General features: G+C 49.2%; 1 protein-coding gene across 1 annotated transcript; it reads right to left on the bottom strand.

Moving 5' to 3' along the window:
* Positions 1–1757: 1757 nt before the first annotated feature.
* LIN28A (lin-28 homolog A) lies at positions 1758–14152 on the bottom strand (the record flags this gene model as incomplete). Its single annotated transcript, XM_082684942.1, has 4 exons — positions 1758–2622; positions 3376–3560; positions 13474–13658; positions 14122–14152. The coding sequence occupies 4 exons, from the start codon at positions 14150–14152 to the stop codon at positions 2403–2405; spliced, it is 621 nt and encodes a 206-aa protein (XP_082541068.1). The 3' UTR covers positions 1758–2402.
* Positions 14153–15379: the final 1227 nt, after the last annotated feature.

Here is a 15379-nt window from a genome sequence, read left to right as displayed (position 1 = left end):
ATAAATTCAAAATTCAAGATTTCACACAAAGCTTTGGTTTCTAGCAGTAAACATGGAGTTACATTCGTCCGTCTCCTATTAAACAATCTTGCGGCCGCTTTGACGTAAGTTTCTTACACCTGCATAAAAGTTCCTGAGTGACTTGGATATACATTCATCTTCCCTTTCTTGGTCTCCCAACCCTACTTTCTATATGGAAGGCCCCCACCCTTCATTGCTTCTGCTGCTCTCTACCCTAAGACTGGAGATTCAAGTAGGTTTATTCCAACCAAATATAAGCATATTAATATGAATCACATCAAGGAATGGTTTTGGCACAGGAGATTGGGAACAAGGGAGGAAGTGTTCTTCGCTTCTACCAGATGGAAATGTGTATGTGTGGGGGCTTTTGGGGGGAGGGGAGATAAATGAGGGGTAGGGTAGGAGTCAGGTTTTTAGGACAGAAGATCTGGCCCAAAATAGGAAATAGGGGAAGGGAACACAAAAGAAAGGCTGGTTTAAGACTGCCACGCTTCCAGAGGATCACCAAGCGATGTTCCAGATTCTTTTCCTGGTGCAGAACTTTTGTCAAAGATGCTTTGGCTATTTTTCTCAATACAAAGAGAAGTTTGTAAACAATAAAACCCCAAAAGAACATGGAGAAGACCAACACATTCTATTTACACAAACCAGGCCACCTAGCAATCACCCAATCTGCTATTAGTGAAGTCCTACGAAACCCAGACAAATAAGGTAACTGGGGGAGGGGGGGGCAACGAGCAGGGGAGACAAGAACCCAGGATCAGACACACATCACCCAATGCGTTCTATTGCATTTGCCCCGTTTCAACAGTGAGGTAGGTTTGTGGTGATCTCACAGCATGTAAATAAAACCTTTTCTCCTTTAGCTACCACGACACTATCACTGCTACAGCAGGGCATGGCACTGGCTCTGGGCACCTCGAAGAAGCCATGGCTTATGGAATCTCTGGAACCCAGCAAGAAAAGCCCAGAATTTATAAAGGTTAAGAAATTTAGCCTTTGCTTCACACACCCATCCCTGGGCAGCTCAAGATGGGTCCAGAGTTATTATTCTTAAACCCAACCTTACCAACTCATTTTAAAATACGCATGTGCACACACACACTCACACACATACACCCTGTTGTGCATGGTAGGCCTAGCCCCAATCCAGTAGAGGATGCATCTGGTATGTAAAGTGAGTCCTGTCCCCTGGGATTAGAAATCTGGAACAGGAATCCCTTATTACACGTATAGACAACTAATCTGGGCTTCCCCTCGGCACCCTTCAGCTGGTGCAGCCTCTCCTAATACTACTTCCTGGACCATCTTTTCCTGTTCAGACCAATTTCCAATCTTAAAGCAGGAGGTCAAGTCATGGGGAAACAGAGTTAAAACCTAGTCTCCCACGGATCACTGAAGGTAGAGGGGTTTCAAGAGAACACTATGGCAGAAAAGCCAGCTCTAATTGCCAAAAGTGAGGTAGTTCAATAGGCTATATGCACTCCAACTAGATGTTCGCCCTGGTGCTCAAACAGCAAACATTCCTGCTGTGTAGACCCGGAGCTGCTGCCGACTTATCCCTGAGATCGCTCATGTACCTGAGAACACAGTGCAGGAATGAGGGCCTTAAGATTAAAATACACAAAAATACAAAACCAGAATATTTATATTACGAAAACAAAGTTAAAATGCACAAGATACGTCATTCGCACACAGCTAGTGCAGTTGGCATCCTGGAGAAAGTGGGGCCCAAGGTGCGCTTATCCATGGGAGCAAATAAATAAAATTCTGTTGGCCCGGAATGGGGTGGGAGTCTGCTTAGGAACAGTAGGTCTGTGGCCGTTCCCCCAACCATCCTGTGGCTACTGTCACAACCCACTGCTTGAGACAGTCCTCGGCACCCTATATCCCAACAGTGGGTTACGAGACAAGATGTGGAAAAACCCTGCCTTACCCCCAAGAGACTCCTGCCCACAGAATGTAGTGGTTCGTGGGTTGGGCCCATCAATCTGGTCTCATGCTTAATCTCTACATTCTGGCATGGGAAAAATTACTATTACATCTCCTTCTTCAAAAGGAAAACCATTTCCCTCTCCAGGCCACGTTCCAAAGTTGGAGATCCGGGGGTGGACACTCAGATAAAGCACACAGGGAAGGATTTTCTCCAAAACCCTCGAGAGCATCTGGATAGAGCACGGTTGGAGTTCATTGGCCTCACCCCTTCCCCCCTACCCTGCGCCAAGAGGGAAGAGGGGGTGATGCTGTGGACCCCGGCCTGAGATGCACGGCAGAGCCAGCTGCCCCCTACCCGCCCTGCCCCCACTTTCTCCACTCTGCCGATTGCTGCCTCCTCCTCAAAACTTCCTGATCGCAAAAGAATTGCCCCCACACACTGTAGCTCAATTCTGGGCCTCTGGGAGCAGGGCAGGGCTATGGATCTCTTCTTCTTCTTCCTCCCGAAAGTAGGCAGGCTTTCCCTGTGAGCTGGGTGCCTGCTGGGCCTTCAGGGGACACGAGGCCACCATATGGCTGATGCTTTGGCAGAAGTGGCACTTCTTAGGCTGGGGTGGCAGCTTGCATTCCTTGGCATGGTGGTCTAGACCTCCACAGTTGTAGCACCTGGTACAGAGCAGGACGGGAAAGTTGAGAAAGGAGCTAGAGCCCAAGTCTACCTCTGAGTGAGGACACCTGGGCTCTGTTCAATTACTCTATCACTCCCCTTCCTGGAAACTCATTTCCCCACTTAGAAAAGGAAGAATATGACCACGACTGATACTTCCAAGTTCTTCCCAAATCTGTAATTGTCTAGATGGTATCTTCAGATTCAGGTCAACCTGAAAATACTGAAATATCAATGGAAATCATGGACCCCAATTAGGAACTGCAATTTGGAAGATAGGTAAGATGCTACCTACCTAAGATGCTACTCTTAAGAAATGGTACCTGTCCTTCACTAAAAAAGAGAGATAATTAAAGGAGTCAGACTATATGGTCTGCTCCAGGACACAGGGAAGACAAAAGAAACCAGCCACTTGGGAGAGATCTAGAAGAAGCAACAGGGACATACACCAGTTTGTCCCCAGCACTTAGACTTTCACATTCGTGGTCTCCTTTGCTTCTAAAATAATCAATAAGGCCAGCATCACTACCCCTAATTAGCCATGGAGGCAAGAGCTCACAAAGCAAAATTACTTGTCAAGTCAAAGAGCTAGGTTATCAAGTGCCCTTCTCACCTACAGCCCTCTCCCCACCTCCCACACCCTAAGGCAGAAACCCAACACCCGAATTGTTGCTTCATTTTGTTCTTTGGTGTCCTGGTCCAAGAAAGGGTCTAGATCAGGAGAGCACTCCCCTTTCAAGGGGCCTTCATACCTGTCTCCCTTTGATCTGCGTTTCTGCATGTTCTTCCCTTTGGGCCGCCTCTCACTCCCAATACAAAACACCCCACCAGGGCCGGTGACCCTGATGGATTCTAGGCCCTTAGCAGACTTCTTAAAGGTGAACTCCACTGCCTCACCCTCCTTCAGGCTCCGGAAGCCCTCCATGTGCAGCTTGCTCTGGGGAAGGGAAACATGATTTAATATTAGTCTCCATTCTAACACCAAAAAACTGCACACACACATTCTTGTAGAGTATGAAGAAGAAGTGTAATATTTCCATGTTTTCAGTAAAGAAAACGTCAATCAAAAGAGCCACCACAATTAAGAACAAGAGATCTATGTTACATGAACAAAGAACAATCATTACATAAACAGATGCCGTAATATTTTGGGTAGGGTAGTTATTCTCATTTAAACTAAAATAGAACAGATGGGAAGTTCTTAAACTTAGCATTCATAAGAAATCAACAAATAGTGCTCCTGGGTGGCTCAGTGGGTTAAAGCCTCTGCCTTCAGCTCGGGTCATGATCCCAGGGTCCTGGGATCGAGGCCCACATTGGGCTCTCTGCTCAGCAGGGAGCCTATTTCCTCCTCTCTCTCTGACTGCCTCTCTGCCTACTTGTGATCGCTCTCTCTGTCAAATAAATACATTAATTAAAAAAAAAAAAGAAATCAACAAATAGGGGCGCCTGGCTGGCTCAGGAGGTGGACTGTGTGGCTCTTGATCTTGGGGTCATAAGTTCAAGCCCCATGATGGGCTTAGAGATGGAAGGAAGGGAGAGAGGCAGAGAGGGAGGGGAGAGGAGAGAGGAAAGGAAGAAGAGAGGAAGGGAAAATAAACAAATACAAAATTGTAAAATATAACAGCCTTGTACACTTTAAAAATATTGAGGTGTGAAAAACAAAGTTTGAGTAAGTACAGAACAATTAAGTGGGATGCATGCTCCTGGACTGGGTCCTGAAACAGGGCAAAAAAAACCATTCTGACAACTCACAAAATTTACATATGGAATACAGATAAATGTTTCAATATTAATGCCCAGGGTTTTTTTTAATCTTTGTACTGAGATTGTGAAAAGGAATGACCCTAGTTTCCAAAATACACACTGAAATATTTAGCAATAAAGGTGCCTGATGTATCTTATGATTAAGGAGCCAAAAAGACAAACCATAAGAGACTCTTAGTCTCACAAAACAAACAGGGTTGGGGGTGGGGGGGAGAGGGTGGTTGGGTTATGGACATTGGGGAGGGTATGTGCTATGGTGAGTGCTGTGAAGTGTGTAAACCTGGCAATTCACAGACCTGTATCCCTGGGGCTAATAATACATTGTATGTTAATTTAAAAAAAAAAAAAAAAAAAGGAGCCAAAAAGTGTATCTGTACAAGAAGAATGACAAGGCAAATGCGACAGAATATTAAGACTTGCTTAATCTGGGTAAAGGTCCTATGGGGCGTTCTCAGGATTATTCTTGCAACCTTCTTCCAAGTCTGGAATTCTATCAATGTAATGTTCCTGCAAGGTCAAGGGAAAAGACAGTATGACCCATGCAGATGGATCAGTAAGTTTAGTCCAAGAGACCCAAGTGTATATAGAGAAATCAACAGGTGAAGAAAACAGTTCAAACTGTTGAGAATATTAGCTACCCATTTTGGATATTGAGCAAGACTTCTATATTGTCTATCTCATTTATGCAAAATATATTCCAGAGGGTTTAAAATCAAAGTGTTAAAAAAAAAAAATTAAACACCTTGTGAAAGTCAAGAGATAGACTGATAAAACTTGCTATGAACCAAGAGGTAAATAAATCTGAATTATTTGACTTGAACAGATGACCAGATACTACTGGGTGAAGGAAAAAAAGATCAAAAGATCCAGAATGTTTGAAACAACCCCATTAAAACACCATGTTTATACCATTATTTGAAAATACCGACACTTTGCCCAACAGCCTTCCCCCAAAAAAGGGAGTTCTCACATAGCTGAGCGACAATAACAGGGTCAGGAAAAACCCAGGGTTCCCCGTTTAAAGCTCACAGTCTTGCCACTTAATACATCAACATCTCCATGCTGGTGGAGGTGACCCCCCCCCCCATACCCTCCCCAGGACAGACTTCATGATAGCTTACTCCATTACGGTCAAACATCCAAAGAGTGTATCAAATGTCAACAAAGTGCAGTCATCGAAAATAGGGTTCAGAGAAGCAAAAAGACCACTGCACCCAGTCTTGGCTTGCGGGAGCTTGAATAAGGAACATTATGTTACACAGGTGGTGGTTGGTAGGAGGAATATTTCAAACTGGGACTTGGGCCTTAGGGGCAACATGCTCTCTAGCCAGATGGGATCCCCAATTTATCCATCGTTTAATTGTTTTAATTCAGATGGCATTTCTGAAGACAAAGGTCCAGCTGGGATGACCAGCAAAAAGCCTAAGCCTGAGAGCTACACACCGTAGTTCCTGAAATGTTGGTTTTACCAACTGTTGGCTGCATGACCTAAGTCAATCGTTCACCTTTGGCCCTCAGTTCCTTCAGAGACTGTAGTAATAGGTAAATTACCCAACTAAGCTTCTAATGAAGATTATGTGGGTATGGAAACATCAAGAATGTGCTCAGCTAATATTTCATGTATTATTATCTATAGCTTTTGTTCCCCCAGTTCCATCATAGGAATAGCCTCTCCCTTCTTTTCCTTCCCACAGGAACAGCCTGGGACAGGGGGACGGCTCCCCTCCCCCAAGGTTGAAGTGAGGGCAGGGGCAGAGAGTCAAAGCAGGAAATAAAAACAATGCAGAAAGGCGAATGCTGTTGCACCGAAACAACCCTGATGTAAGTTACATTTGACTTGTTTCTTACTCAGCTAGGACAAGCCAATCTGCCAGGAGGTACAAGCCCAGGTCCTCCCATTTGCTTAGTGGGCTGCGAGGCTGGGACACTCCTAGCTCCAGTTGTGATGGTGGAGCAGATAAGTGTTTAACAACAAGGGTTTGGAATCTGAGGGCCTGTTATTCCCTTTCTGTGCTGACCTATAAAATGGAGCAAAAAGTAATTTTATAGAGGAGCTCTGAGGTTTTGTGCATGAAGAGTAGTTAACACAGAGCCTGTACACACAAATCCTCAGTGAGCGGAAATTATCATCAACCCCTTCAGACTGGAACAGGGCAGGGTCACAATGAGAACCAAGTTATCAGGAGTCTCAAAATTTTAACTCTGGTTTTTATAACTACGGAAACTCTGAAAAAAAAAAAATCTATTTACACCTCCTAGGTTTACTGGGAGAACAAGACAATACCAGTGGGGGCAATGTGAAAACTGCCCGGTACTCTTGGGTCATCCACTCCCCAGGATTGGAGGATCTGAGGTCTGTAAGATCTCAAAAGTTAAAAAAAAAAAAAAAAAAAAAAAAAAAAAAAGCCAAAACAAAACAAAACAAAAAATAACCCCGCAGGCACCTTACCATAGCTGGTCAAGATTTAGACTGGTGGTCTCCAGGGGTGGCTCCCTGCCCCCCCACCCCGCCCCTTTCTACAACACATAGTTTGAATTCCTCTCTTATCAGATAGGTAATCACCGTGCTGCCCCACTGAGCTGGCCTCACAGGGCCTGCATCAGAAAGGAGCCTGAAATTCTTGCTACCACCCCCACCCCACCCCCAACCACACACAAAGCAGGGCCCCGCCCCTCTCCCCATCCCCTCCAAAAAAAGAAAAGGCTTGGGGGGGGGGAGGGGTAAGGCTTGAGCTCCCCCAATAGAGCCCAGCCCCAGGAAACAAAGAGTTGACACTGGTTGGTTCTGGTGGTCAGATTCCTGGAGTTCCTGAGGCTGCAGCTTCCCCCCACCACCCCCCCACCCCACATTCACCACATTCATCAGTTCCTTCCTCTCCACGTTGGGGTTATGGTCACGGAGAGAAATGGAGAGACACCTTTCTTCCCCAGTCAAGTCGGCTGGGTCTGCCAAAGTCACCACCAGTAGCCATCCTTCCTTCTTCCCGAACTGCCATCCCAGCCTTACAGGGACAGAACTACACAGGACCCCTGCCCCCCTAACCCTCGCCTCTGGTCAAATCCTTTATGCAGGAACCTGAATGAGGATTATTTATTCTGATCAATTATTTGAAAAGTTGGGATGGGGGAGGGAAACAGGCTTCCTTCCCATCTTCCTTACCTAGTTTGTTCGGCGAAGGAGGGTGGGCAGTTCCCAGGGGACCCATTGCACTGGGGAGGATGGCATTTCTTTTGGGTGGCAGGGAAGGGCTCAGGCCAATTCAATATTTAGACCCTCTGCTTCCTTCTTAATACCTCACCACTATCTCCACTAACCTTCCACTCTTCAAACACTCCAGCCCCAGCATCAATCTGGGGGCTTCAGCAGTTCACATAAAAGGAGTGACATTCTGTCATTCCCGAGAATGGGGTGGAGTAAAAAGGACACTTGAGTTTCCCTGGAACTTGCTCTCTGAAGGTCGGACATACATGGTTTTTTTTTTTTTTTTAACCATTTGTAAAAGCAAGGCCACCCCCTTTATCACCAGCTCCAACAATGCCCATGTTTAGCCACACTGCTCCCTTCTACAGAAGCAGCAGGCAGAATTTCAAGGAAACTTGCTTTGGTTTCAGGGAGGCAAGCATGACATGAGTTCCTGGTTTTTCTGCAGCTCTCAGGGCCATTCCAGCAAAAGACTGTCTAGTGTGCTGTCTATTCCCTCAGCGCTAACCACCTAGCGGTACACAAACGTTGGGGAATAACCCAAGTTCCCCACTATCCAAAGTTACTGATATTTACCCATGCTTACTAAAAGCTAAGGAGAGCTCTAAGCACTTAACCCCTTATACCAAGTCTGCCAAGTAGGCCTCATAATCACCCCATGTTACCGCTGAGATCAGGGAAGCAAAGAAGGGAAGTATATCGTCCAAATTCAGTGAGCCACAGAGGTGCTCTGATGCCCACTAGCCTGACCCTCCAGCCAGTGCTATGCAGTATAATGCAAATCACACATACATATTCTAGAACTTTCTGAACCAGAAGTAAAGGAAGCCAATGAAAGAAAGGACTCAGTCCTGAGGTGTCATCATAGTCCTCCTACCTGAGCTTCATTCCTGAAGGTAGGGCTTGGTAGGGGCTAGGAAACCAACCGGTTCTACCTGAAACATCTTGTCTGATGATGTGTCAGAGAGGGTTGAGGAAAGAGATCAGCCAGAACTAGAAGCTGCCCACACAGGGACAGCCCCCACATGGCACCTCCGCTCAGATGCAGCGGGGACCCCAGCTCCTGCGTTCTCCACCAGATGGCGCTGTTCAGCAGCCTGTCTGCACTGAAAGCCAGAGCCGGAGACTGAAGGAACAGCCAGATTGGGAACCGCGAAGCCTTATCTTCCGAACTCCTGGGACAGTCAGTAATCCTCTGTCCTCAGGAAAGCGTTTCAAGGGGATCACACTTTCAAGGATAGGGAACTGACTTCTCACCAGGCCCCCATCCACCCAAGGGGTGCAGGAGAAAGGGTCCTGGAGTTTTCATCCAGAAACCTAGTTGTTCACTTACTCTTCTTGGAATTTGAGTTCCTGCTTGAATTAAGTAACTCCAAGCTGAGATCATTTGAAGTGAGTTTGTACACGCGAGGTACTATCCCTGAAAATTTTCTCCTCCTCCCCCACACCGCCTGATCCCAGACTTCATAGAGATAGTAACTGTTACTCTTGCCTGCAGGAAGAAGGGAGGGTGGAGGCTTTCCCTAGAGCAGCTCCCGCCTCCGCCCTCCCCCCCCAAAACAGGCAATTCTAGTAGGGTGGTTTGATTAGGAATGTTCAAGAAACCACCTTGCCCTGGGGAAAGTCACTAAAAACCACTTACCAGCTGAAAGGTGACAAGTTTCTCAGATTGAAAGCTCACTCAGGATCGTGGCACAGCCTTTCCTTTGGGACACTGTCTAGAAAGCATGTCTCTTCAGAAAGAGAGACCCAAGAAGATCCCATAATGCTCAAACTAACCTCTACCAACTTTCTGAAAATTAGGGTGATTCACTTAGTTTTTAAGAAATCTGATTTGTCTGGTTAAGATGAAGAACTACGGAATGACCAAACTTGTGGCTTCCAGTCCACAAGCAGAAACCAGAGGATCCCATCTGGGTCTCCACACTGTGACATTCAAGCCACCAGCTTTCACCATGCCCCTTAGAGCCCAACCCTATTTCAGACCTCAGTTCCGAAAGAGCAGTTATCAGCATAACACACCCTCCCTTATCTCCAATCTTTTTCTCTGGAGGAAGATCTCTGCTGACAGGGACCCCAAACTGTTAATGTCCTCCTGATTGAGGAGCTCCTTCTTTCTTCACGGGCATTCCTTCTGCCCACCAAGCCCATACTAGTGTAATAGGAAGAAACTAACCAGACAGCTAGCTAGTCCCACTCTTTAGAAGAGCTTACAGGTTAGTTAGAGGAGAGGTAAGACAAGCACATCACTAACTAGATACGAGGTGAGTAATCAGAAGCACCAGTAAAGTTATAAAGCAGGTGGGAAATATCTCTACATTCTCCCCTCCCCAACCCCAGCACCCAGGAGTCCTAATCCAGACCCCGCCTGAGGTAGCTCTCCCACTCAGCCTTTGCAGAAAAAGCCACGTGGCTTCAGTATTGAAATTTTTTCTCCTAACCCAAACTTGGTCCCTTAGTCAGCTTGGGGCTCTTCTTTTGCCTCAGGCCTTCCAATGCCGCTTTTTAGCTAGAAAGCCATCTCAGACATAGTTGGGATCTGAAGAACTGTAGAGTAAGCAGGGAGCCTTTTCTGGTGCTCCAATTTCTACAAATCTTGCGGATTTGGGAGTTGAGCCACAGGAAACAGGAGTTAAGCCAAAACTCTTACAATAGCTATGAAGATCTCAAAATTCTTGGTGAATCTTAAACAATTTTGTGGCTTCTTGCTCCTGCTTTCCCTGTGTAACTATTTCTCAGCTGAGGGGGGATTCTGCCTCTGGGACGGCATGGTCTGGAGATGTTTTTAGTTGTCACAACCAAGGGATGCTCTGAGCAAAGGGTTATCTTCCTCAAAATATGTCAATTGAGGTTGAGAAACCTTAATTTAAGGGCGGGCCATCTGCCAATACTATGATTCTTTTTTTTTTTTTTAAGATTTTATTTATTTATTTGACAGAGATCACAAGTAGGGAGAGAGGCAGGCAGAAAGAGAGGAGGAAGCAGGCTCCCTGCTGAGCAGAGAGCCCGATGCGGGGCTCGATCCCAGGACCCTGGGATCATGACCTGAGCGGAAGGCAGAGGCTTTAACCCACTGAACCACCCAGGCGCCCCCCAATACTATGATTCTTAAATTCTCCTAAACACATGGTTAAGCAGAGGTTCTGGATCTAAAGATGTGTCTGAACAGAAGTGTCGTTTAGAGAAATCTCTTTTACCTTTTTTTTTTTTTTTTAAGGGTAAGGGGAGGTTTTCTTTCCTACTCCTCTACTCCTGGGGAGGCCTGAATTGTTTTTTGAGAGGGAGCACAAGAACAGTCGTGAATAGTGCTAGAAACCAAATAAGCCCAACCTTGGAAAGGAAAAGAAAATATTAAATTGCTTTCCCCCCTTTTCCTTTCTTAGAAAGGGGCTTCCTGACCCTCTCCCCTAGCAGACATTTAACGGGACAATTATCCTTCTCATCATCTCGGGCTCCAGGATACCCACCACCAGCAGCCAAAGAAGGGGAGGTTTTCTTCCTAAAGAGAGCAGCCTTACCCCCTTCTCAGCTGCCCCCCCCCAATACCCAGACTTTGGGAACACGGGAACACATTCCTTCCACAGAACAATCTTTAGGGACTGTCCTGAATCTACTCTACATTAGATCCCCAAAGAAATAGTTCAGATTTCTCAAGTGCAGGGACTATAATCACCAGTCTACTGCTGTCATAGGGTTTGAGGATCAACCCGAGCCCGGGCAGCATGCTATCCTACCAGGTAAGGTTCAGGGAATTTCCACTCATTGTCCTCTGTGACTGTTGGTAGAGGGCATTTAGAAGACAAATTCTTGATTCCTTCTCCCTGCTCAACTCCCTCTTGATAACTTACTCAACAGTGGCATGTCCCGGGACATTCCAAGACCCTGAAATCCAGATTATCTCCCAAATGACCCATTTAAAGGAGCCTGATGCAGTTTCCACTCCCCAAACCTGAAGATCCTGGCTTTCCTCTAGAAAATCCAGTATTTTCCAACTGCTTTTGATCCCAATGTTAAGTGAATTGGGGCACAGATTCATCTGTTCAGGAACACCTTCCTTGGGACTGGACAGCACTAACGAACCCCAGATGAGGGGCTACATTCCTTCCAGCCCCTATTTGGCAGCCTTTGGAAGGGACTCAAGAAAATGTTGGGTCTCTTTAATTCCAAGCCTCCCAAAATTGGGGAAGCTGTCCAGTCCATCTCCAGACCAAGAGATTTTAATCTCTTTGTGATCAGATAAATGGGAAAGTGGGAGAGCTGGCTACCCCGCTGAGGAGGGCCATTCAAAGCTGGTTCCTGTAATAAAGTGATTTAATAGATCTAAAGAGGCCAATTCCCTTCATTCTCCCGCAATTACTTCCTGTGGGTTATCATTCACATATGTAAATGAGACAGGGAGTTGGGGGCAAAGCCTGAACAAGTTGTTGGGTGGTTGGGGGTGGGGGTAAAGGGTGGGAGGAGATACAGGACGCAGCCAGGAGGTGGGAAAGTAAGCTGCGGCGTACCCACCCGGCAGGGCAGATGTTCCAGTAGCCCAGTGACCCCCCCCCTCCCCGCCAAGTACCCCAACATGACCTGGGTCCCGGCACTCCCCCATCTCCCCACTCCGTGTCCTCGCGTGGAAGAGCACGCTCGGGAGACTTCCTGGCAGCCTACCACCAGTCCACCCAGGATCTCCCTTCTCCACCCCTCCCCCTCCAGAATACCATCCCTGAGGCTCCAACCCTTAATCCCCACATCCTCCTTTCCCCTCCCCCCAGGCTCCTAAAGCCAACCTCTCCGAAGTAACCCCTCCCTGCCCGGTCTGGGTGTCAACCTACTGGACCCGAGATGATCAATTTCTCTTCCACTTCCCACACCAAACCTCCGAAGGTGGAAGGGACTCTAACAGCAACTTCCTTTCCGTGGTTGTTATGGGTGGCTGGTGTCCCAGGACCACCGGAACACTTCTAAGATATACAGGAGGGGGTGAAAGGAAGAGGAAGCCGGGGAGGAGGGGAACCTGAAGTCTCTGGCTCCTTGTTCGAGGCTGGAATGTTAGGACAGCAATCAATGGCCGTCTGGGGCCATAAATGCCAAGCAGAGAATAGGTCCAGAGGCTAGACTCCTCCACCCCCTGCCCTGCGACACTGAATTTCACCCCCACTGGGCTGCCTTGCTTTAACTGAGAACTTGGGGTTGTGACCTAACTCCCTCCCAGCCCGGACTAGGAATCTAAGGCCTGGACTCCGGTTTTCCTTCCTGGTGGAACTCCACGGCCAAAGCCCAGTAGGTTAATTATGTGCCTGAGATGGGTACGCTGGAAAAGGTTTCAGGTTCCCAGAGTCTTCAAGGATCGGCCAAACTCACTAAGGCCCCAGGACTTGAGTTTTGGGTGACCACCTGGGTGAGGAGACCCAGCTGACTTCTCAGCTTTACCCCTGCTTGATCCCAGAGAGGTTTGCCTGCCTCTCTCCCGCCAGAGAGCTCCATTCACACTTTAGTTAAAGACGCTGGGCGCTCAAGGCCCTGAACGGGGCATGTGCTTCCCTGGCCGGCCTGCTCGCCCTCCCCCCACCGGCAAGCACAATACAACCTTAGTTTCTGCCACATGGGGTCACCTCCCTGCCCCCTGCCCCCTTCCCAAGGGAAAGAGGTAACAGACACGTGGTAAGCCTGAAAGGTTCCGGGAAAGGTTAGGGGTACTGTTCATAGACTCAGCAACCCTCCCGGTCCCGTTGGAGTTAATGGGGACTCAGGACTGGGGTGCCACGACACAGATGGGAGCGCACAATGAGGGCCTACGATCTCCCTCAATCCAACAGCCGAGTCTGTCCGCCCAACCTTGAATATGCGCGCCAACATCCCCTACCCCCGGCGAAGTTCCCAGCGTCTGTCTCACCTGGTGCACAAAGACATCCACCGGGGGGTCAAGCGCGACCCCTGCGCGGGCGGTCATGGACAGGAAGCCGAACCCCATGCGCACGTTGAACCACTTACAGATGCCGGCACCGTGCAGCAGCTGCGGCTCCTCGGCCGCCCGGGCGGCGTCCTCCTGCGCCTCCTCCGGCGCCTTGGCGCAGCCACCTGGAGGTTGGGAGGACGCTCAACTGGGGGGCCACGGAATCGGAGGGTGCTCTCGAGACCCAGCAGGGATACCCGAGTGTCCAGCCCGCGGATGGGCACCCAGGTGGCTGCAGCTACCAACCACCTGGCGAGGAAAGACATGTCCTGGCCGCCTCCCGCGCTCCCCAAGCTTACACTTAAGCCAGTGTTGCCCCAAAAGTTTTGCTCCTCTTCCCACAACACGTTGCCCGGGGATAGATGGCCGGACAGGCCCCTCCTCTTCTCTCCCTCCGCCCCCGTAGCCTCGGTGTGCACGCCACTGGGACACCAGGGTTCCTTGGTCCAGAAATGGCCCCTGAAGCAGGAGGCCGCACAGACTTAGGGTCCTTCGGCCAGTCTGGGGGACATTTCCCCACCTCCCTTTTATGTGGCTCCTGGGCGCCCCTGAAGCCTAAGGTGTCCCCAGTAAGTCCCGAGCTCGAACCTGCAAACTGCTGGTTTGACACAGAGCCCATGGTAGTCGGCTGAGCCCACGGCCCCGGGCCCCTGGTCGGGTGGCTGCTGGCCCCAGAGAAGTCCGGAGGCAAAGGGGTGGCTCGGAGAAGAGGCCGCTACATCTTCCCCAGCACAATAGCGGTGGGAGGGCCCACGGCTTTTCAAAGGCTCCCAAATTCTAAAAGACAATGACCCAACCCCCCGCGGGCAGCCCCCTCCCCTCCCCTCCCTCTTCTTTCCCCTCCCTTTCCCTCTGGCTCCAGCTCCGGCCCTCCCCCATCGTTGTGGTCTCTGACACCTCTGGGGTGTCTCTTCTCAGAACCTTGAGGTTTGACACCCCCTCCCCACACACACACATCTGGAGATGGGGGCCGTCAGCTCTAGAAGTCTTGAGTACCCCGAAATTTGGAATCCTGCACTTTAACGACTTAGTGGGGGCCCCCCAAAGCAGCATACAGGTGGGGGGCTTATGGAGGGGGGTAGTTCTAAAACCATGTGACTGCTCCCACACACACTCACACACCACCCCCACCCCCCGCGCAGATAATTATACATTCCAGAGAGTTGGGGGAGGGAGGTGTGAGCCTGGCAGCCCTGGCCAATCAGAGACTCAAACCACCTGTCAAGGGAGAAATGGATGAGCCCTCCCCCTCCCCCAGCTCTTGAGCGCCCCTCCCCCTCCCTTCCCCTTCAGGCCTCCGAGCTGACCCGGCTGCTTGGCGCTGACCCGCTCTCACCCCCCACCCCCGTGTGCTTAGATAGACCTGGAGTTCAGGACATTAGGAAGCCTGGGATGGGGAAGCGGGGGGGGGGGGGGGGGGCTGGAGACGCAGCAGGGCTGATCTCCAGTCCTGACCAAGGCGCTTCCTCGAAAGGGGCTGTCTCTGGCTCACTGAATGTCTCTGCCTCCCTGAGTTTCGACTGTTTCTCTAGATATCTCAAAGTGCTCCTAATTGATTCTGTGTAAAAAATCCTTTCCTTCCAAATCTGTGTCTAAAGCTGATTCCACGTGGTGCTTCCTGGGCGAGCAGGAGGAATCCAAAAGTGTTCCTCCCTCATCCAGCTGTCCTCATCCTGTCTCCATCCCAAACGCGACCTTATCCGCGGGAGAGGGACTAGGTGGGTAGGTGGATGGAGGCATTTCTTCCAGTATTCCGGACACTCCTGGGTTCCCAGACCCTCGTCTTTTCAGAGTCCCACCTTAAAGTGTGCTTCCCCCCACAAGGAGTGTGGTTGGTGGGGGAACT

The sequence above is a fragment of the Mustela nivalis genome, assembly GCF_964662115.1.
Source record: "Mustela nivalis genome assembly, chromosome: 10".
NCBI lineage: Eukaryota > Metazoa > Chordata > Mammalia > Carnivora > Mustelidae > Mustela > Mustela nivalis.
The sequence above is the reverse complement of the archived record's forward strand: the minus strand, read 5'-3'. Positions and strand labels throughout refer to the sequence as shown.